At 32.6% G+C, this 21,448-nt stretch overlaps 3 protein-coding genes across 11 annotated transcripts; 1 reads left to right on the top strand and 2 right to left on the bottom strand.

Annotated features, from left to right (window-relative positions):
- Window positions 1-5,527: 5,527 nt before the first annotated feature.
- On the top strand, window positions 5,528-9,619 carry LOC140834498 (uncharacterized). Of its 2 annotated transcripts, XM_073199415.1 has the most exons (9): window positions 5,528-6,452; window positions 6,589-6,775; window positions 6,902-6,979; window positions 7,288-7,651; window positions 7,781-7,893; window positions 8,151-8,315; window positions 8,438-8,577; window positions 9,003-9,095; window positions 9,187-9,619. In XM_073199415.1, exons 1-9 carry the CDS (start codon window positions 6,349-6,351, stop codon window positions 9,347-9,349), a joined length of 1,407 nt encoding a protein of 468 aa, XP_073055516.1. In that variant the 5' UTR covers window positions 5,528-6,348; the 3' UTR covers window positions 9,350-9,619. The 2 variants fall into 2 exon arrangements, with proteins under 2 accessions (XP_073055516.1, XP_073055517.1); XM_073199416.1 differs by lacking the exon at window positions 9,187-9,619 and having other exon boundaries at window positions 5,529-6,452; window positions 8,669-9,095.
- Window positions 9,620-11,133: 1,514 nt separating this feature from the next.
- On the bottom strand, window positions 11,134-14,572 carry LOC140834497 (uncharacterized). 8 transcript variants are annotated; one of them, XM_073199412.1, is made up of 4 exons: window positions 14,396-14,572; window positions 13,740-13,794; window positions 13,043-13,128; window positions 11,134-11,859 (listed from the first exon to the last, which is right to left on the bottom strand). In XM_073199412.1, the coding sequence occupies exon 4, from the start codon at window positions 11,824-11,826 to the stop codon at window positions 11,359-11,361; it is 468 nt and encodes a 155-aa protein (XP_073055513.1). In that variant the 5' UTR covers window positions 11,827-11,859; window positions 13,043-13,128; window positions 13,740-13,794; window positions 14,396-14,572; the 3' UTR covers window positions 11,134-11,358. The 8 variants fall into 8 exon arrangements, with proteins under 8 accessions (XP_073055513.1, XP_073055508.1, XP_073055511.1 ...); XM_073199407.1 differs by having other exon boundaries at window positions 13,043-13,794; XM_073199410.1 differs by lacking the exon at window positions 13,043-13,128 and having other exon boundaries at window positions 13,340-13,794.
- Window positions 14,573-18,919: 4,347 nt separating this feature from the next.
- On the bottom strand, window positions 18,920-21,234 carry LOC140834496 (probable carotenoid cleavage dioxygenase 4, chloroplastic). Its single transcript, XM_073199405.1, has 2 exons — window positions 19,798-21,234; window positions 18,920-19,371 (listed from the first exon to the last, which is right to left on the bottom strand). Exons 1-2 carry the CDS (start codon window positions 21,162-21,164, stop codon window positions 19,002-19,004), a joined length of 1,737 nt encoding a protein of 578 aa, XP_073055506.1. The 5' UTR covers window positions 21,165-21,234; the 3' UTR covers window positions 18,920-19,001.
- Between the last annotated feature and the right edge of the window lie 214 nt (window positions 21,235-21,448).

Raw genomic sequence — 21,448 nt, 5'->3', positions numbered from 1 at the left:
TTAAAACTCCATGAAAGTCTATTTTGAATACCACAAGACTTCTATAGAGTATGCAAAAGTCTTGATTGAATACCTCTAGATTTTTAAAATATACAAAAGTCATTAAAAGTCAATAAATTTCCCACGTTGAATACACCCTCCTAATATAGGTAGGATTGACTTATCTCATAGATAAAGATTCGTGAGACCGTCTCACAAGAGAACTACTCGCAACTATATTCATACTTAAAGTAATATATGTTTATTCTTATAAAGTAATATGTTTTTATTAATTGGATCCAGTTGGAGATCTCATATAAAAAAATAACTCATAAAATTGTCTCACAAGAATTTTTGCGTTTAAATTTATGATATGATATGATGATTTTAATTATTTTTTTAAAATTTAAGAGTACTAATAAATTCATTTTACGATCATACCATAACGCTTACAATTTCAGACACACAAAAAAAAAAGTTAAGTTTATCGATTTTGAAATTTTGAAATAAATTATTCAATCCAATTACAACTTAATGTTTTATCATTTTGATCTCTCGTATTTATGCCTTGTATTGCGTGAGATGAATGATTAAATGATGAAATAGGATTTATCAGATAAATTGAAGAATGAATTAGATTTTATTGGGCTACCATATATGTCTTTTTGCATGTAAACAAGAATAGTATTTTGAATACCACCTTCTATTTTATTTTAATTATATATAATTTTAATTTAAAGACGTGGATCAATTATTGATTACTAGAAACAAAAAAACATGTACATATGTGTGTTGGTTCAATATAAAATAATCTTGATCGGATTAGCTTTCTGATTGGATTCAGCTTTGATAAAAGATCTCATCAATATCAACGTCAACATCTGTTCGACTAAATGATTATAAAAACAAATTTTGCTTATCAAAACAAAGGTGGAATCAGAATATGCTTTGATTTTATTTTTATTTATTTTTTAATATATTAAAGAAAGTTTTCAACATGAGGCCAAGGAGCTAGTTTTGAAAAATATGAGGAATGAAAACTACTTATATGGTTTAATAACTTAATGTTTAATGAAAGGAAAAAACTTGTTTGAGACAGTTTCACGGGTCGTATTTGTGAGACGGATCTCTTATTTGGATCACCCATACAAAAATATTACTTTTTATGTTAAGAGTATTATTTTTTATTGTGAATATGGATAAGGTTGACCCGTCTAACATGATACTCACTCTTAATGAAATTTGATTTGTTTAATTATTTAAAGTAGATGAGTGCAAGTACGTTTCATCGCTGACGAATCAATCGACCAACTCCGAATTAAAAAAAAAAAAAAACCATGTTTTCAGGGGATTTGTTATACTGTGACCGTGAGTACATACACCTAAATCATTTGCCACTTATGGGCCACATCATATCATCAATTTAAGCTATCCTTCTATATTCATGCACAATACATGAATACATATTACATACATACATATGCATACAGACACACACACATACACACACATATATATAATTGATCTTTTGGACATCTATTGTGAATCCCATATGAGCACAGATAATGTGATATTTATCTATTGAATATAATGAAATTGTACATTTGATGGATAGACGTCGTATTTTAACATGAGCTGTCGCAATTTTTTGGAACAAGAGAAGATGTATTTTCAATGGATATATAAATATAAGGTGATAGATTAAACACATAGAAGCAAAAATACAAAAATAATTCTTGGATGGGGTGTTTGAGTTTTGTAGATTTGTGAGTGTGATAACAAATTATTATTAGTTTGATTATCTCTCTCGACATTTTCTCGATAAAAGTTATTGTACTGGGCTTGTCTAAGACGATCTACTCGACTGACATGCTTTACATGTTACCATGTTAAAGCTCGAGGGTTTATTCAGCGAGTAGGTCTTATGTGAGACCGTCTCACGGATCTTAATCCGTGAGACGGGTCAACCCTACCCATATTCACAATAAAAAGTAGTACTCTTAGCATAAAAAGTAATACTTTTTCATGGATGACCCAAATAAAAGATCCGTCTCACAAATATGACCCGTGAGACCGTCTCACACAAGTTTTTGCCTTATTCAGCACGCATTCGATGAATTGTGGCTGCGAGTTTTCCGTCACATGAAAAAATACACACACAAATAACACATAGAAGAATAGATGATAGTGACTACACTTCCAACACTTTGGTATGCATATCTTGGATTAGCTGCTAAGGAAGAAAATAGAGACAAAGGAGAAGTGAGAAAAAATCTATGTTTATTTTTATATGGAGTATAAGATTATATATATTTTAAATATACAGCCAAACATTTAAGCGGCTAGTGCTAAAATGAAATATGTGCATTATCTAGCATTGAAAACAATCGGGCATTAATATGAAACTGAAACCATTAATCTTGGAATTATGGAGCTGATTGATTTATCTCAAATATGTGAGAAAGTCTCACAAGAGACTCTTTTGTTAAATAACTAGAGTAAAAACTTACATATTGATATAATAATATTGAAATAGAGGAGAAACAATATCGATATGACATAGATTAACTCAGCTCTTAGCGATTAGACAACCACAAATTTTCAATATTTTGCCATCTGATGATGGATGTGAATTGTTAGAAAATCAGATTTCCAATAATAATAATTATTATTATAATTATAAACCAAAGAATCAATGTGTACTTGATTAAGGATTATTTGAAATTTAAATCCTACAATTTTTTCTACGAGTCATTTATTGAATAGATTTAACAATTCTTGAAAATTTTAGGATCATTTCGAAATATCATACAACTTCAAGGTCCTTAAATGATTTCCACGTCACGACCTTATCATTCTTCAACAAACAACCAATGAATGTGAAATCAAGATGGTGTGGGCCTCCTGGGCAGGCAAACGTCAATCAATGATTTGCCTAATAAATTTAAAAAGCATCCAAATTTTTTATTAAAAAAATAATATTAAATAAAAATATAAAAATATTTATATAGAGAAAATTGTTGTACGAAAAACATAAAATATAAATTAAAATGACTACAAGTATCTCTCTTACAAAATAGATTGGCTCGACCCATCGTCCATCGATATTGGATAACTTTGTAAATGTTGTTAAAAGATTATTCTATAATGAGATATTCGATTCGAATTCGATAAGAAAAAGGTAAAAACTTGTATGAAACGGTCTCACGGGTTGTATTTATGAGACATATCTCTTATTTGGGTCATCCATAAAAAAATATTATTTTTTATGCTAAGAGTATTACTTTTTATTGTGAATATGGATAGAGTTGACTCGTCTCACAAATTAAGATCCGTGAGACGATCTCACATAAGACTCACTCTAAGAAAAATTCCACAACACAAGTTTAAACCATCCTAATTTGCTATTTTTATTAAAAATAAATTTTACCGTGAAAATAGAAAATTATCTCTAGGTGAGTGTGGGTGGCATATATAGGTTACATATTTTAGAATATGTTTCTTGTGAGATGATGTCATGAATATTTATCTGTGAAACGAGTCAACTCTACAAATATTTACAATAAAAGTAATACTCTTATCATAAAAAGTAATATTTTTTCATAGATGATTCAAATAAGAGATATGTCTAATAAAATACGACCCGTAAAATCATTTCACATAAGTTTTTACCAATATTTAATAATGTTTTCTTTTTTCTTTCTTAGTGCAAGAGTTAATGCTGTCCTCTTCATACGATAATTTAAATATATATTTTTTAAAATATATATATTTAAAATAAAAAATAAAAAATAAGGACCTTATCCTTGTACATATATTTTATTTTATGCGAAGTCCTCCTAACTAAAAAATTATATTTTTTAAAATAAAAAATAAGGACCTTATCCTTGTACATATATTTTATTTCGCGAAGTCCTCCTAATACCATTTCTTTAGTGTCCAAATCGATATCATCCCCATTAACATAATCCTTACACATTGTGGGGACGTGTCATGTATCAATCTTATAATTCTCAAATTATGCTATAAAACCACTTTAAGTTACAGTACATTTTTCATGTACAATCGATCGTTTGGTACAACTGATAAGATATTAAATCATTACATAATATTAGTTTATTTAGTCTTTAAATCAAAGTATTAAAATTTTACGTCGTTATGTTTTCTATATATACCACGTATCTTTGTTACTGACTAAATCTAAATATGATTTCTCACCAAAAACATAATAAATTGAAGGTTAATTTATATGATACGGGAACATATTATTTTGGTGTTTATTGGACATGTACATGCCTAAAAAGTGACTGTCTATGAAGTAATTTGATTTTCGTAGGATAATAAGTTAAATAGGATAAGATAGTTATTTAGTAAACATAATTATATAAGTATATTTATTAAAAAAAATTATATAAGTATAATATCAAGATTCCTTAAGAAAAATCAAAATCCAAAGAAAAATAAATGTAAAATATTTAAATGTCATAAATAAATGTGATTTTCAATCCAAAAAAAGAAATTCGATATACGTTGAAATTAAATATTTTGTCTTTAAATAAAATTTGCTTTTAAAACGAAATTCAATATTTTGTCTATAAAGAAATTCAAAAAAAGAAATTAAATAAAAGTTAAAACTAGCGTTGAACATTTTGTTTTTAAAACTAATTTGCTATATAAATAGTGTTTACAAGATATATCAATCTTTTCTCAATATACAACGATTTTCAACTTTTGATGATAATACTACAAATCATAAATTTTATAACCAGAAATGTTGTAAACTCTATTTGGGAAGAAATAAGAGAACGAAATTCAATATGAATGCAAATATTTTCTTTTTGTCTGATTATCTCAAAATTTGACGTTATTTCTGAAAAATATATTTAATATATTCAGATGAATTAATATTTAAGTTATAACTCTCAAAATTGACTAAAAGACACCTTTTGACAACATTGTTTCATGAAAACTCACACATACGAATTACGATCAAATAATATATCATGAACCAAAGTGCCACTAATCGGGCACCTAGACGCCTCCCTCTTGGCCTAGAAATTCATAAATAGGTGCTAAGACGTTTCTTGAGCCTGAACACCTCTCTTGCATAGCATGAGACGCTCAGGCGCCTCCCTGGCCTGTAAATTTTTATGTCGCACATGGGACGCTCATTTCGGGGCTCCAACACCTCCCTTGAAACATGTTTTACTCCGTTTTGTTCGGTCGATGTTTATTCGTTCTTTTGTTTGCTTAAATTTCATTCATTAAACTTTAAATTTTATAACAGTTCAAAACTTTATATTTATCGTGTCCAAAAGGTACGAACTTTATTGGATTTTTTCTGAAATAAATAAAATCTATAGGATTTTTGGTAAGAAAGATCGGGGAGGAGGAGAATTTTAATCGCTTTTTTTCAGTTCAGAAACAAGAACACGTTTCACCGAGGTGGATACCATAGGAACCTTCGTTTACTGCAAGGAAAAAAAATTCAGTTCATAATAAAATAATAACGTACAGACATACGTAAATGGTGATTAGTGAGGTAATGAGAGATTCTAGTCCCGATAAGCTGTAGGATTACAGATTACCTTTTCTCCTATCCATTTCGTTTGGCTCCACCATAAGCAAAACAATAGTAAAAACAGGGACCCTCCTTCCAAAAAGTGCTCACAATTATGAATTCACTGTCAGCCAAGATTGTATATATGCATACAACAGATGGAGGGCCTGTGTATCGGGTGAGGGAGATAGAGAGGGAAAAGTTGAAGAATTAGAGGGAAGAATTAAAAGGGGCAATTGGGTTTTTCTTTTTTTTTTTGTGGATTATTTTGGCTGATGCTAGAGTTGATAAGTTCCAATTCTATGGATCTTGGGAGTTTCAGCGTTATAATCAGTGTCAGCTTCCACCATATACATTTTATTACTTGCCGTTACTTCGCTTCATCTTCACCATCTTTGTCTGTGCGTTCCTCTTGTTTTGGAAGTTACCACTCAGCACCCAGAATGGTCTCTGTTAACCACTCCATTAAACCTTCATCTCCTTTGATTTCGGAGCTTTTATCTTCACCGGTTTTTGACGAGGAGAAAGCTTGATTTTTTCGAGTTTTCTTGATTGCTGGCCCCTCTTTACTTCTGTTTCTTTTTGTCTTGTGGGGGGTTTTTGCTGCTTTTTGGCGTTTCATAACAACAGCTGTCTCCTTTTGAGATTAATCTCTGCAACCGTTTGTTTTGTTTTGTTTGTTTTCTTTTCTTGAGAAGCTGGGGCTTTTGAAGAGAAATTTCTAGAAAATTTGGTCTTGTGTCGACATGTGCGATTGTTGGGAGGTTTAAAGATTGCCCTGTCCTAATCATTTAATGGGAAATTGAAGAATGATGTGTGTTTCTTTACCTGGGTTTGGTAACCAGCAGATGATGATTACTGGTGGGATTGACGCATCTTGTGTCGCTATGCCTTCTTTGGGAACTTTTGGCAGGTAAAATCGTCATTTTGACTTTGAGTTCAAGAATTCAATGGGTTTTGATGGATTTTTTGTGACATAACATACAATTGATTGCTATGGAGGATTTTATATAGATGCGTTGAATGTGAGTTTAACTTAGCATCATCAGGTATGCTTTTGATTGTATCCATGGATGTTGGAGTGACGGCAAAGGGAAATTCAACTATATGACTGCTAAAACAGCTAGAAATGCTGCAGTTAAAAAGATGAATACGAGCGTTTCTCATCTGGCTTCTTGTACTCTGGCAGTATCAGCCTTATCGTATAATTCGTCAAGGGCCAATTTATACAAGGAGGTTGAATTAGTTTCTCTCGATATCCTCTTTTGTTGAAACCAGAATGAAACTTAAATTTTATATCCCCTCGTGTTTATGGTTGTCAAATTACGTGAAACCTTGATTACTATATTTATGATATGTCAGATTCTTGAGGCTGCGAGAGATAAATTTACTCGGGAGATATGTTTGCAGTCCAAGGACAAAGATATCTCACTTGCAAAGGTGATCTTGCCATATTCTTTTGCTAGTTTTATTCAAGATTATTAATGCTCTATGATTGGAGTAATTGCTTCTACAAGCAATTGTAGAATGATCCACAAGTTTGAGAATTTCTTACATCTAATGATACACTAGTATTTTGGATTTGGTTTTCCCTCTTGGGCTTATAGCATTATGCTAGCAAAAACGACCCAAGATGCTTTTTACTAAGTTTGATGGATTGTAAAAAAGCTATTTTTTTGGGGTTTTGTATTAAATGGTTTGGTTTGCTGTTGTTGATTCCGTTGCTTCACTCGGAATTGGTTCTTTAGGCTTTGCTTTATGTGGCTGTTGAAGATGAGGCGTTGTTGGCTTTCAACCGTGAAATTGACGCCCACTCAATCCTTAATGAAAGAAGAGAGATGACATCACCATCTAACGTGCAATCGTGGAACTGTGTGGAATCTATGCCAATAGCTGGAAAGAATGTGAATGGGTGGCTGACCGAGCTAGATGCCATATCAAGGGAAGTCGAAGCCGAACTTGTGTCGAGAGAGATAGGATGCGATTTAGTAGAAGTTTTGGGTGCGGTGAACAAAGTTCTTTTTGAATTGAGAGGTTTCAGAAGGTCACCTGTTCTAGTAGATTCAAAGTGCTTGTACTTGCACACTGTATTAAGCTCTGGATGCGCCAGCGGTATAGATCCATTAGTCCATGTTTGAAAACCATTATATTCCCTACTTTATGTGAATTGTCTTACTTCTGATATGTTCACGGTTAGAATTCAAAAGATTTCCACTAAATTTGCGAGTGTAATTTTGACAGCAATTTTGCTAAGTGTGATTTACATCGAAGTTTGCCGACGACTTAATCTGACCATTGTGGGATCTCGAGTTGGGGAAGATTTTTTGATATGGCCCCCAACTAAGAACCCTGAGGTATGTTAATTTCACTCTCAATCCTTGGCATGTAGAGGTTATCCCATATGATAACTTGTGTTTAGTCACGCATAATTGTACAACGGGACGTTTTTTTTTTCTAAAAGTTATTGCAAATTGTGCCAATAAATTAAATCTTTTAACACATCCTAATCCTAGATGCCAACTTTTGACTATTTGCGTGTATGGGTGGGGATATATTGACGTAACAGTATTTTTTTGGTTACAGGATCTGATAGCTAACTCTTAATATGTAGGAATTATTCAGAACAACCTCTGGACATAGCTTGTTCGGGATTGTTAACGGAAAGTGTGTTGAGGACCCTCGATCTAAGGCCTCAGACATTAACAGCAACTCACTTTTGGGGCTGGATATCGCAACAAATCGAGACATCATCGGAATTTCTTTGGCCAATTTAATCGTGAGTCTTTACTTTTAGTTCATGTTGTTTTATACTTGGATTTATTGCATTATGCGCGAGAAATGACTCAAAATATAGTATGCTTCTGTCCACCAAAATAAAAAACTAAATATGTATTGCAGAGACTCTACTGGAAGCGTGCTTCGAAACTGAATTATGGGTTGATGCTGACTTCTCCACTAAGGCCGTTTCATAAATCTGAAGACAAGTTCAATAATGTCTGGGGTTCAAATGTGCCTTTGTTGCGCCCTCAGGAGCTGAGGTAGCGCATCACTGCACTCTCTATATATCTTGATTGCTATTGTCCTCTATGTGTTCTGATATTACAGGTGCCTATTTGTCTTATCCTACAGGTTGAGATGCATATATCACAAGATTGGCCTGAGAATGAGGATATTGTGAATTCAGACTCATAGAATTCTCTCAAAATATTAAAATCTAACCATGAGAGGATTTATCATAACATATTATATTATAATTCTATTACTCTTATATTTGAAGTAAGATTTTGAAACTGATTAGTCGTATCATAATTGTTTCACTTGACATTTGCTCGTGGCTGGTGGAGGCCATGAAACTTTTGGTCTTTTTTCCCTGTTTTCGTAGTGTTGTACCTTTCCTTGGGTCAAGAAAATATGTCCTGTAATTTGTGTGTTACCCTGCGTTTATATGTTCTTCACTTTCTAGGCTTGCGCTCATGGCTTCCGAGAGATTGCTTATACTTCAACCGCATAATTGGGCTCTGAGACGTGACTTCGGCATGATGCTGTACTATAACAGGTATGAACGTGGGGCCTGTTATATTTGGGTCATCTCTCTGCAGTTGTGACAATTTCCCGAGTTTCTACAATACAAGTTTTAACCCTTACAGAGAATACGAGGAGGCGGTCCAAGAGCTTAGTATCTGCATGGCATTTGCACCGGAGGAAGAGGCAGAAATTTTAGAACGTTTCGTCGATAAACTAAATCTGATGCAGCTTGAAGCGTCTTGGAAGTCGTTGGGACAAAAGGGTGGTCGGCTTACAGTTCCTTGACCTGATCAGTACGATGTTGTTGGAAGTCGTTGGGACAAAAGGGAGGTCGGCTTACAGTTCCTTGACCTGATCAGTACGATGTTGTTGTTACATCTAGTAGTAGCTCGCCCAAACGATGTTACCTTTGATCAAACTTTCTGATGGAACCTTTTTCTGTTCCTTTTTTGTCCTCTGTATCGTGTGAATATGTTTCATTAGACACATCTTTGATCCCCATGGTTTTGGGACAGATCATATGCCAATAAACAGCTCTCTTTATACTTCGATTTATTATCAAATCCTTCTCATCTGAATCAAAGTGGTGCCTAATCTCTAAATGAAAAATCTCTCCCTATAACCAAAATCCTCTGGCGTAGCATGAAACATCCTCGATGTGGACTGAAATGGGGAACACGACATGTTTAGGCTTGTCTGCTGGTATCAACTATAGGACCAACAGAACCTGTTATTCACTATTCGCTGAATGATTCTTGGTTTTTCAAAATTGATTCCAATTCATTCAAGAAATGACAAAAAGAGCCTAATTTCTATTGTAATTTCTTGGAAATATCATTAAAGGGTGAAAAAAGGAATAATGCGGTTTATTTCATCCTACCTATGTGGGCATTACCCCCATGATAGGATGGATGGTCAAGATTTGTCCATGCATATGTAGGACCCACAATTTTTTTTTGAAATTGTATGTTTGGCAAGATCTTGGCCATCCATCCTCTCATGGGGGCAATGTCCACATGGGTAGGATCTCATTAACCGAATAATGCAGGGTGGGTGGCCATCTTAATCATCAAACTATTAAACGTATGATTTTGGTCTGTTGATTTCATTACCTCTCCTTTTAAGAACTATGTTTACCTTGAGATTGAATAATGCTTGGTTTGGGCATGTTCGAGTACGACGAATGTGTTTGAACTTCCACCAAAAACATCTCCTTTAGTATTTTGAATCATCATGCATGAATTTTTGTATATTTAATTTATAGGTTTCAGAATCAACTGTATCACCTTTTTTCTCAACAAAAGAAACAAAATGATATTAGCGTACATGTTTCAGATAACCGAGTTCAATCTAGCCAAATTCATGCCAACTCAGGGATTATTCTATGCTATACTCGAAGTATTTATCTCCTTATGATATAATCAAATGATAGAAATTGGATCATCAACATATATGTTAAATTCCATAAAAATGTGAGAGACCTATATAATCTCATGATATTGGAATATGAAAAAACACTCCGGTGTAGGTGCGTAGCATAGACCCAACCCTAAACTCAGCTAATGCTCATCTATTAACTAAAATAAATCAGGATATTGCAATTGCAAAAATGGGCATAACCCATGTTTACTAATGGTCACTTTGCTTGTTCTATATGAGTTTCGAGCTATGATGTTTTTATTGGTCGCCATTTCTTTCTCCTTTTTTTAAAGAAAAAATATCCAATTCTTGTAGATTTTTGGAAGAAAGTATAATTTAAGTGTTATTTTTTTTTCTTAATTTGTGTTGTATCTGTGGGACATTTGTATGAGCTAATTCAAAATGCTGTCTTTCAAAATTAACTCTCCAATACAACTCAAAGTGACGCAACTTGAAATGATATTTCCATTAATAATAATTTCAATTATGTAAGAATTTACTTACCAAACAATGAAAATCATATTATACAAAACATATTTATTATAGCATGAAAAACAGCACCATTAGAGCAGAGGATCTCATCCGGAAAAATTTTGAACGAATTCATCGAGTTTACGACCCCGTTTGAAAGTTCGTAGAAACAATTTGACTAACCAAGTAATAAATGATTCATTCATTCTTTGTACAAATCAGATACGACAAAATTCAAGGTAGAGCTAAGAATGTGCAACATCAAATTAAAAAAAAAAAAAAAAAGAATGTGCAAAATCGAGTGAATCACGAGTTTCCACTATCCTATACCTTTTGGAAAAATGTAAATACAACCTGTATAAAGTTGAACTCGAATGCACACATCGACTAGACAAAATAAAGCCTCAACTGGCAAGTTTGAAAGCATCGATGAAGAGACCGTAAGTGAAACCCATCTTGAAATTGTTCAGAAGGGCAATAGGGAAAGTGACTTTCGGCCGGCTATAATAGAACCTTGTTACGTATTCTGTTATGAGAACACACAACACCGCAGCAAATACATCATTCACACCTAAAGCCCCAAATGATAGAGATATGGTTTGCGCGACATAGAAACCACCCAAGAGAGATATACCTCCAAAAAGTGCCCTTCTTGAAGGACTTCTGAAGTAGTTTCTTGATGCCTCTGGGATAATTCGTATAATGTCAACCAATCTTCGAGGCCCTTCATTATCCTGCACAGCCCGAATTCGGAAAAACTTGGAGGATGATCCTGAAGCATAAGTTTCCCGCCTCTGATTAGCAATGCTAGTTTTAGGAACTATACCATATCCGAGAAGACTAAGAGAAGATACAGTCACAGAGTTTGCCATTTTTGCAAATGAAAGTTGGCAAATATGAATTCCCTGGAAGAAAGAAATTGAGATGAACTCATAAGACATTGCAAGATTACAATACTTTTCTTCACAATATAGATAAACCAGGAGGAAAATGGACATATTTAAATAAATTTAAAAAGTTAATAGGCAGAAATATAACACATTTTAGTGAAAACCCCAACTGTACTAACTTTTAGTTAAACTTCTTTCATCACTATTCTGTCGAAATAGATATTAGCACCTAAATTATATGACAGTTGCCTTAATATTTTTTCATAATTTTATTTTTTTAAGAAAAAAACCATCTATGCAGTTCACGTCCAAAGTAGCTATTCCACGACTTGCAACAGATCCCATATTCAAAATACCGGCTCACTTTGTGCATCATGTATGTGAATAAATGACATGCAGATATTATTCATTTTTAAACGTATCTTGATTACACAAAGGTCTCAAGTTCTAGTTTGGTGACTGACCGATCGTTCGAAATAAACTTGAAAGTTAGAACCCCGCCACTAAATTATCTATACATCCACATATTATGCCAAATTGTCCCTAGCCAAATGTTCTCGAAGATTATACCGATCAATCAAATTTGCAGTCTTATAGGAATCTAAGATAGTTTCCTTCAACAGTGCAATTCCATAGCAACACTCGAACTAAACAATGATTCAGTTTCGCTCTTGACAACAACCATATAAAAGTTCGTTCTTAAAATAAGCAATCAATTGTGAGTCTCCCCGAATCTCCTACTAAGAGAAAACACATATTTTCGGGATTTAAAAAAAAAATTAATGCTCCTTCATAAAAAATATTGAATCAATATCATTAGTCATTTAAAGTATCGAATTTTCATGTTGTAAAATTAATTTCAATTGAAAATGGGCAACATCTCCGCTGTATTTTGACTACAACAGCAACAACACAATCCTAAAGATACAAACAGGCTCACTATTGCCAAATAAAATATTTCTCGGTCCTCATAAATCAAATTTACTTACCTGAGTTCAGACCAGATACCAAGTCGTTTCGATGTTTTATTTCCACATCAAATATTTGAAAATTTTGAACCATGACCAAAACCTTCTCTAAACTATACACTTGCAATGACTCAAAAGTTCAAACATTTTCAAGAAATAAGAATGAAAATCATCTCATTCAAAAGTTCATAAATTTATTCCAATAATTAAAAGCAGGAAAATATGGTGACCCAAGTTCCCAAGACATCTCTACTCTCAATCCCATCTACTCTCAATCCCAGCACCTCTGCTCCTCGACATATCCGGTCGACTCCACCTAAAGTATGCCCACACAGAAAACATACACTAGTCCCAAAGGGTGAGCACAAGCCCAATATGAAACAACCAAAATAAAAATGGCAAGTAAAATATAGAATGCGAAATCAAATGCAAATGAAATGAGTGATATATCAATAGATAATCAAAGGAACGGGAATCTCAAATCTTATCTCATAGGGTACCCAATCATATCATGTAGGGATATACACCTGACATACTACCGACTCCTACTTTTGAGGTAATCATGCGGCACAGAGCCCTACAAACCATCAAGACTGTGGTACCCTTGTGGCAGCTCGACATAGTGCACGTTACACCTGCCCAATCACAAGTCCCATACCTCCCTCCAATCCTTGCAAATGTCACTCGGCTCATCAATCAATAAGACAAGAACTGGAGGCTCAACATGTATGCATGGCATGATTCTATAACGCACCGATGTGTGTGTTTCACAGTAATTTATCATAATCAAATTCACAATTCCAACGCATCAAATAAATCATGGTATAATAATGTCTATCAATCTATTTCGCGAAAATCAATTAATATCACATATTCACGTTTGATCAAATAATTTTATTTCTAGTATGTTACCTGATGATAACATACCTATATTTGGATGTAGGTTATGGAATTAAGCTGTAATGATGTGATAATACCCACTCTGAAATAATAGTACAATATTTACCAAGTCGTTATGAAAACATCAAAACAGTATAGCAATAATATATCTGCAGGCATCACTTATTTTCTCTCTCCATATTACAATTCATCGAATACTTAACACGTGTAATTCAACCCAATATTTCCTATGCTAGTGTTCTACTATTTTCAACCAAGAAATGCAATAATTTACACCTGAAAAGACATTAAACACGATATTGGCTCGAATCAGTTCTAATATGATGATCTTTCCAGCAGCAAAGTTCTATTCAGTTTTGCGATTGAAATAAAAAAAAAATTATTGATGTTTTTGCAATTCAATTTCACAAATGTTCTGCCAAACCCCTAATTTTAACAGCCAACCTAATCACCTATAAAGACTTAGCATGAATCTGCCACAGAATAAAGGAACCCACGTAAACAAACATGAAATCCAACAATCCTACAGCCTTATTCACTTACTTTCATAAGAAATTCAACTTAAACTTAGCACAAATGTAGACGCTTTAGTATCCCCAACATTCAATGATGTTCTATAATCTGCCTAAGTTCCTAACTTCAAGATAGAAAAACAAAATCTAAAGAGTACACGCCACTCTTACCACATATGGTTCGATTTAAGGATGGTCTTGCACGATAAGAGGAAATCGATGGAATTCACGAGGCAACACAAGAACAATTTTGTCTTGCTTGTTCGATCAATCTGCTCTTTCGGAGAAGAAGGTTTGTCACGTTGAGCTGCACTAAGGAGTGGGTTAATGGGCTAAGAATCTAGCGGCCCATGTTCCCCTCCCCTTCCATTTTTTTTTTAAAATTTATTTGTTAAACAACTTGAATAATCATGATTTATACTTCTAACTAGGTAAGAAAATATGTATGCTAAAATAATTTATTTATTTTTATGTACTTCTTAAAAATCTTAATTTAATTAAATCATTGATGGTTGTGTATTTGGATGGATTTGAACAATACTCTTCATGTGAATTAGATTTGATATTAAGTTGTCATAATTCTCAATCTTAATATAATAACAGACACAAGATTTACTGTTATATGTTGGACTGTCTTATAGAATACTCGATATATTTTGTAAGTTTCATGCTCCGATTATTCATTTTTAAGCGTGAGATAGTGTGTTAGATGTTTTACCTCGTTTAAATTAAGTTATTTGGTGGAAACGATTTGGTTTAACCTAATCTTGACGTCTTTTTTGAAAAATAAAAATAGCATTTATAAATTTTGAATTTATTTGGTTCAATCGGTCATTTCTGATTAACCCAAGCTTTTCTTGCCGAAATATTGCTAATATTATTATTTATTTATTATTGTTGTAAATTTTATTACTTTTGCCTTTTTATCGTCTTCATCATCATCAAAAGGCCAAATCAGGAAAAAATTGGTAGAGTTAACAAATCTAATACAAAACCGAATATAAAAATATTCATTTTATTTTGAAACTCGATTTATTCAGTTTATTCAATATTTTATAAAATATTTGATATAAAAACGAATAAATTGATTTTAACTTATATTTTTTAAAAAAAACAAATCGGTTTTTTGAATTAATCAAATCGAATTTTTGAACTAAATTGGTTGTGCCAGTAATCTTGGTTTAAGCAAACTTTTGTCCTCACTAATTTTGATAATATTGTTACTTTTTTTTTTTAGTTGTTTATTATAGATATTATTACTATTATTGTTATGGCTTAACCGTCGGTGTTTTCAGATTGGATAGATTCATAGAATTCTCTCAAAATATTAAAATCTATAGCTTTGTGTGTCTCTGAGAATATATTCTATTTTTTTTTCTTTTTGCACAATTTTTTTCTAAAATCCAAATTTCTGAAATTTTCCTAAATTTATGAAAAACCCTCGTGAAATTAAATTTGAATTGATCTCTATTAGATATTAATCATTACTTTTTATAATCAAGATTTGAATATATGCATGCCTTTACAAGCACGGATATTCAAAGTAAAAAGTCTTGATTCTTAGTGGATTTTGCATGAAATGATAGTAATTTTTGCATCAATCAAGCGCAAAGCTCACACAATTAATCAATTTTAAAAACATATTCTATTACTTTATCAGTTAAATTTATTTTTTTAATTCATCGAATATCTATCATAAATCACAAAAAAATTTATGAGACATATCTCAAATATGATTCAAATTCATGAAAAATATTACTTTTTATATCAAAAATATTATTTTTCATGATAAATATAAAGTTGAGTCAAAAATATATATATGTATACACACACAGTGTTTCACATTTTCAAAAGAGATCTATTCATCACAAATTTAGTGATGTTTGATATACTATTTTTGCATTCCATAATCGAAATAAATAATTGAGTAAACTTTTTTTTTTTACAATGGTAATACTCTTGTTCTTATTAATACTATATCACATATTTATTTATTTATTTTGAGAAAAAAAAACACTTTTCATTAGTTTGTTATATATCAAACTTTATTGTTCTTCCCTCCACTAGAAAAACTTATCCTTCTTCTTCCCCTTAGGCATTGTTTGGTACATGGCATAAAGGTGTGATTGATAAATAATCCCCCTTATCTCATGTTTGGTATCTTTTTAAAAAGCCCATAATAATATCATGGGTACTTGATAAATAAATTTTGAGAAGGATAAAACATCCTTTGTAAGACGTGTGATAATTTTAATGTAATGATAAAATACATTACAAATGACTTAATTTAAATGTTTATTATTGAGATATGCAATTATTAGATCTTGATAACAATGAAATATAAGTTTTTGTGATAGGTTAATTTTGTCATTACAATTCAATATATAAATTTAATCACTTTTGTTAAAATCATACCAAACATTCAACATATTATCTTATCATTATATTTATCCTTGATTTATCTTTATACTATATATCCCCTACTTATCATATCCTATGTAACAAACTGTACCTTATGGTAAATACAGCAAACTGCCATATTTCTCTCCCTCTTCACAAATGTTTGGAATTTTTGAAGAAGATATCTTTTTCATCCATGCCAAAACGAGTAACAACGTACGATATGAAGATACTATATTCTTTCAAATTAATTTTGAAACCAAGTTTTAGTTTTTTTAAAAAAAAATTGTACACATAAATTATTAATTAATAAAACAATTAAATATCGTTCAAACTCCTCCACCATTAACCAACAACCCACGTTTTATGAGTGAAATGTATTCGTCTTTCTTCCTTATTATTTTAATCTATCTGTGTTGCTTTTTATCCGTATTCTAACCAACTTTTATCAATGAATCGAATGAAAGATAAATATTTGAATAATAGTTTAATTACTTATATATATATTCAAATATTTATCTTTCATATATATATATATATATATATATATATATATATATATATATATATATATATATAAAATTATGATTTCAAATTTGTCGCCTTCGTTATATTTACTTTAAATAAGAAACACGTGAATGTGAATGTGAAAGCGAAAGCGAAAGCGAAAGTAGTGAATTATTTGTGTCAAAAACAAAAAATTGTGAATAATTGGTACAGGAATTTGTCGTTTGTCAAATGGGATATCATATTAATCCATTAATGTGTATATTAGATTAGGGGTTATCAAATTTTTTTATTAACCGTCCGAACCGAATTGTGCCATACCGTTTTTCATAATAGTTTATAAAAATTACGATTAAAAATATTAATCATAAATCGCAACGCATACGCGGTTCGATTAATTTTTTTTTTGTCAAGAATCGCACCAAACCGCAGTGCCTAAACCGCTTGCCATAATATTGAGCATATAATTATAATAATTCATAAACAACATATTCAAATAAAGAAGTCATCCTTCGTTATATCCTAACTCTCTTCAATTCTTACAAATAAAACTTATCTGTTTCTTAATTATTCTTCATATTAGTCTTTTATTAAAATATTTAATTTTTTTGCTACAATATTTTGTTAGAAGTTTGAAAGTAAAAAAAATGATAAAATAGTGTAAATGTCATTTTTGTTGTGAATGTATTGTGTTGTTAAATTATTAACTTAGTTTTGAATCTTGGTTATTGTCATATCTATTTTGATCTTTATATGCTTTGAACTATAATTTGTATTTGAAGACAATATATTGTTGTTGTTTTCAAATAAATTAGAATATATGTTTTAATAATTTTCATTAAAAAAACCGTAAACTAACCGCAACCGCTTGAAACCACCCAAAACCATAAGGCTAATTTTTCATGTAAAACCGTGATTAATTTTTCAAAATACTAACCGACCACAAATGACAATTCGGTTTGAATTTTTTAAAAAAAATCGTAAAACCGGACCGTGATCACCCCTATGTTATCTATACTATTATATTAAGTATGAGGCCCTAATAATAACCGCTCTATGAGGACACCAACTTTCTTTCCTGTTTTACCCTTTTTAATTTTTTATATTTACTATTTGTTATTTTATTATAGTTGAGCCCCTAATAATAACCGCTCTATGAGGACACCAACTTTCTTTCCTATTTTACCCTTTCTCATTTTTTATATTATATTTTTTCTTAACAAATAATATTATATTCACCGTCATAAGGAAACTGCTCACGTGAAAAATAATATTATTTCTTCTCCAAACTAGCCACCGTGAAAAATAAACTCTTTTCTTTATGTTGTAATATCATGAATATTTAATATTTTAGCCACGTGTATTCAGGACACACCCAACGTGTGTGCCACGGTTACTAGTACTATATATTTTACCATTTATCCTCGTATTATAAAGCACACGGATCTTAGAATAAATATTTTTAGTATGATCGATACATCATATTTTTTTCTTAAGTTTTATCTGAACCTCATATTTGATATTTGGATTTTATTCCATTTCCTTACTATTAATTACAGAAATTTCAAAAAAATTTCCCATTTTTTGGTCCACATGTTGTTATGTAGCTTCATCATTCAAGACAACAAATTTTGACTAAATCAACTATTTGAGAAAGCACAATATATATATACTACATGTATTGAGTGATGAATCATGATCACTTATCCATACATCATGGTTGAATATGTGACCACGATTTATGAACTCAGCACATGTGTCATATGTTGAGTGAATAAAAACACTACTCATGTGAGTAGCATGAAATTTACAAATAATCTAGGTACATAGTTGGATCACAGTGATTTGATCGACATTAATTTAATTGGGGTCAAGGTTTGTAATTTTCAAGGTCAAACTCACGCACAAATATCCCATGAAATCCATATGGCACCCTTTGCGGTAGCCTAACAACGGCCACAATCTCCAGAGTAGGAGATCTCGCGTCCATTACAATAAATTTAGATTCTGAAGTAATTTCGTTATGTACGTAAGTTACTAAATATCCATCGTCCTCTTCTGTTGTTGTCGCATCGTCAAGATCTCGTGACACGAAAATCGCTTCGCCGCCGTAACAGTTGTGCCCATATTGTCGGCTAGCCACCGTACAATCTTTGGATTCCACGGTCGAGAGCGATGTATCAATTTTCACCACCCCTGATATCTTTGGCATTGGGGATCCCATAGCTGCATAAATGTACCTGTATATATATGAGCCAACAAAACAATCAGTCGATCATTTTTCAAATTATTTAATTTGGTACTACACAAAATTTTTTGTAAGACGGTCTCATATTTCAATTTTGTGAGACGAATATTCTATTTGAAGGAACGAGATTACTTACGAGTCTGACTCCACATTTTACAATATTGTAGGAAATGTTGTAAATAATTTTTTTTTCCCATTTTAATCTATAATTATGCATAATCATAAGATTTTTTTTGTTTGTTTTTTATGAAAACATTGATTCAGTTTGTCTACAGTTTAATTAAAATTAAAATTACATAATATTAACAAAAAATTAAATGTCTCAAAATGTGTTTGGTCAGTAATTGAATAGGATAATTAAATCAAATTTAAAATTCAATGAACGAGCTCGAGTTTGAGTTGAATATATTTCTCGTACCTGTTCTTCTTCCCGGTATTAGCTGGATTGATGACTGCAAAATCAAGATTTGCACTTGACAACGCCCGCCTTTTCACGGTCTTCTCCTTCACATTTATTTCAATTCTTTCCAAGAATGCATGAGTCAAATCCATTCGATCCAGCACATGTTCCACCGACAACACGTTTGTCGCCACCATAACAATTGTCTCCCCGCCGCCGCGATCTTCATCCCATGCATTCACTGCATGTACCATGTTGAACCCTGGCACTTCGACCCACCAAATTTCACTTTCATCCACTGCGTCTCGAGGAACTATCCCCAATCTTGGCACTTTCTTAAGATCAACGCTGATTGCGGGCATCCCTTTAAGAATGTTTTTAGGGTTCATAACGATCTGTGTGTCGGGAAATATGGCGTACTTTTTCGAAACAGCGAAATCGTGGATAAGTGATAGCTCTGGTAGAGAGAATATTGGCACTTCTTGTTGCTTTTCCCCTTGTTTGTTTATCTTGAAATATATCAAGAATGGCGGCATGAAGGTGATACTCTGTCGAAAGGCGAATGCTTCATGGGTTTCCGGGTCGATTTTCGGGTGAGCTGTCATCGTTGTGAAGGGAGCTCCGAAGGATTCATGGCGGCCCAAAGTGATTATATCTCCATTCGGTGTTATTTTTATTCTGTATGGAAGATCAGATTCTCCGAGAGCAAAAAGTTTCCCAGCAAACAAAGCCAAGCTTGTGTTCGCAGTGCCGAATCCATGTCTGGGGTCGTATTCTCTAGCAAGAACGCGGCCGAAAGTGACGGCGCACCGCGCAATCGAAGCTGCGAGTCCATTAAAAGCGGAGAAGACATTGAGCATCACCGGTGAACCGATTTCCCTCTCCACCGTGTACTTGTAAGTCTTGATAAAACGACTGCAAAATGTAGCTTCCCCGTCACGAATTCTGACGGAGTGCAGCATTCCATCGCCGTCGAACAGGTGATACGGGCCTTGGGGGATGAACTGAGGATTGGGCCCGTTACGGATATAAGCTCCATCGAGGCAAGACGGAAGGGTACCCTCCACAACCTCACAGGCGGTGGGAGGAAGCTCGTCCACCGGAGAATAGTTCCCTGTAAGCACACGCTTTGGATCGATGGAGGCTCGAAGGGGAAGATCGATGAATTTACAAATGAAATCATCCAACGAACTGTAAATAAAACTTCGTAAAGATTGTGTCTGAACGCTAGTTATTCTTCTTGCGATCTGATCATGAAAAGGAGCAAACTTTTTCGAAATTTCATCGATTTTAACAGACTGAATTTGGAATCGAAGAACTTGTGACGGTTTGAGTGAAAGAGTGGGAGTGTATTTTTCAAGGAAAGATGCAGAAAGGCTTTCCATTTCTTCTATATTTGGAAAAAAGGAGAAATTGAGATCCAAGTTCAATGGTGAATCACTGGTTATTTATATTGTCATTTTCGTGCAATAATGCAAACTTCTATATTTCTCTTCTCTTTACGAATGTGAAAAATATGCCACTTCCATTTTTGTTCTCCTTACGACGTGATGTGATATGAGTATTTTGTCTTCGTACAGTATATATTTTTGTCATTTGGCTTACATAATTTTCATTTTTATTATATTAATTCTCGGTTTTTCTTTTATTTTTAGTCTTGACGTTGTTT

Source organism: Primulina eburnea, chromosome 6 (assembly GCF_022965805.1).
Source record: "Primulina eburnea isolate SZY01 chromosome 6, ASM2296580v1, whole genome shotgun sequence".
Classification (NCBI taxonomy): Eukaryota; Viridiplantae; Streptophyta; class Magnoliopsida; order Lamiales; family Gesneriaceae; genus Primulina; species Primulina eburnea.
This window is presented reverse-complemented; position numbering and strand designations above follow the sequence as displayed.

Bases quoted from the DNA above. Each gene is read 5' to 3' on its own strand.
- LOC140834498 (XM_073199415.1), top strand. From the start codon at position 6,349: ATGATGTGTGTTTCTTTACCTGGGTTTGGTAACCAGCAGATGATGATT. The intron at 8,316-8,437 runs GTGAGTCTTTAC...TATGTATTGCAG, and splicing joins TTTCTTTGGCCAATTTAATC to AGACTCTACTGGAAGCGTGC. The intron at 9,096-9,186 runs GTATGAACGTGG...TAACCCTTACAG, and splicing joins ATGATGCTGTACTATAACAG to AGAATACGAGGAGGCGGTCC.
- LOC140834497 (XM_073199406.1), bottom strand. From the start codon at position 11,952: ATGTCCATTTTCCTCCTGGTTTATCTATATTGTGAAGAAAAGTATTGT.
- LOC140834496 (XM_073199405.1), bottom strand. From the start codon at position 21,164: ATGGAAAGCCTTTCTGCATCTTTCCTTGAAAAATACACTCCCACTCTT. The intron at 19,372-19,797 runs GTACGAGAAATA...ATATATATACAG, and splicing joins AATACCGGGAAGAAGAACAG to GTACATTTATGCAGCTATGG.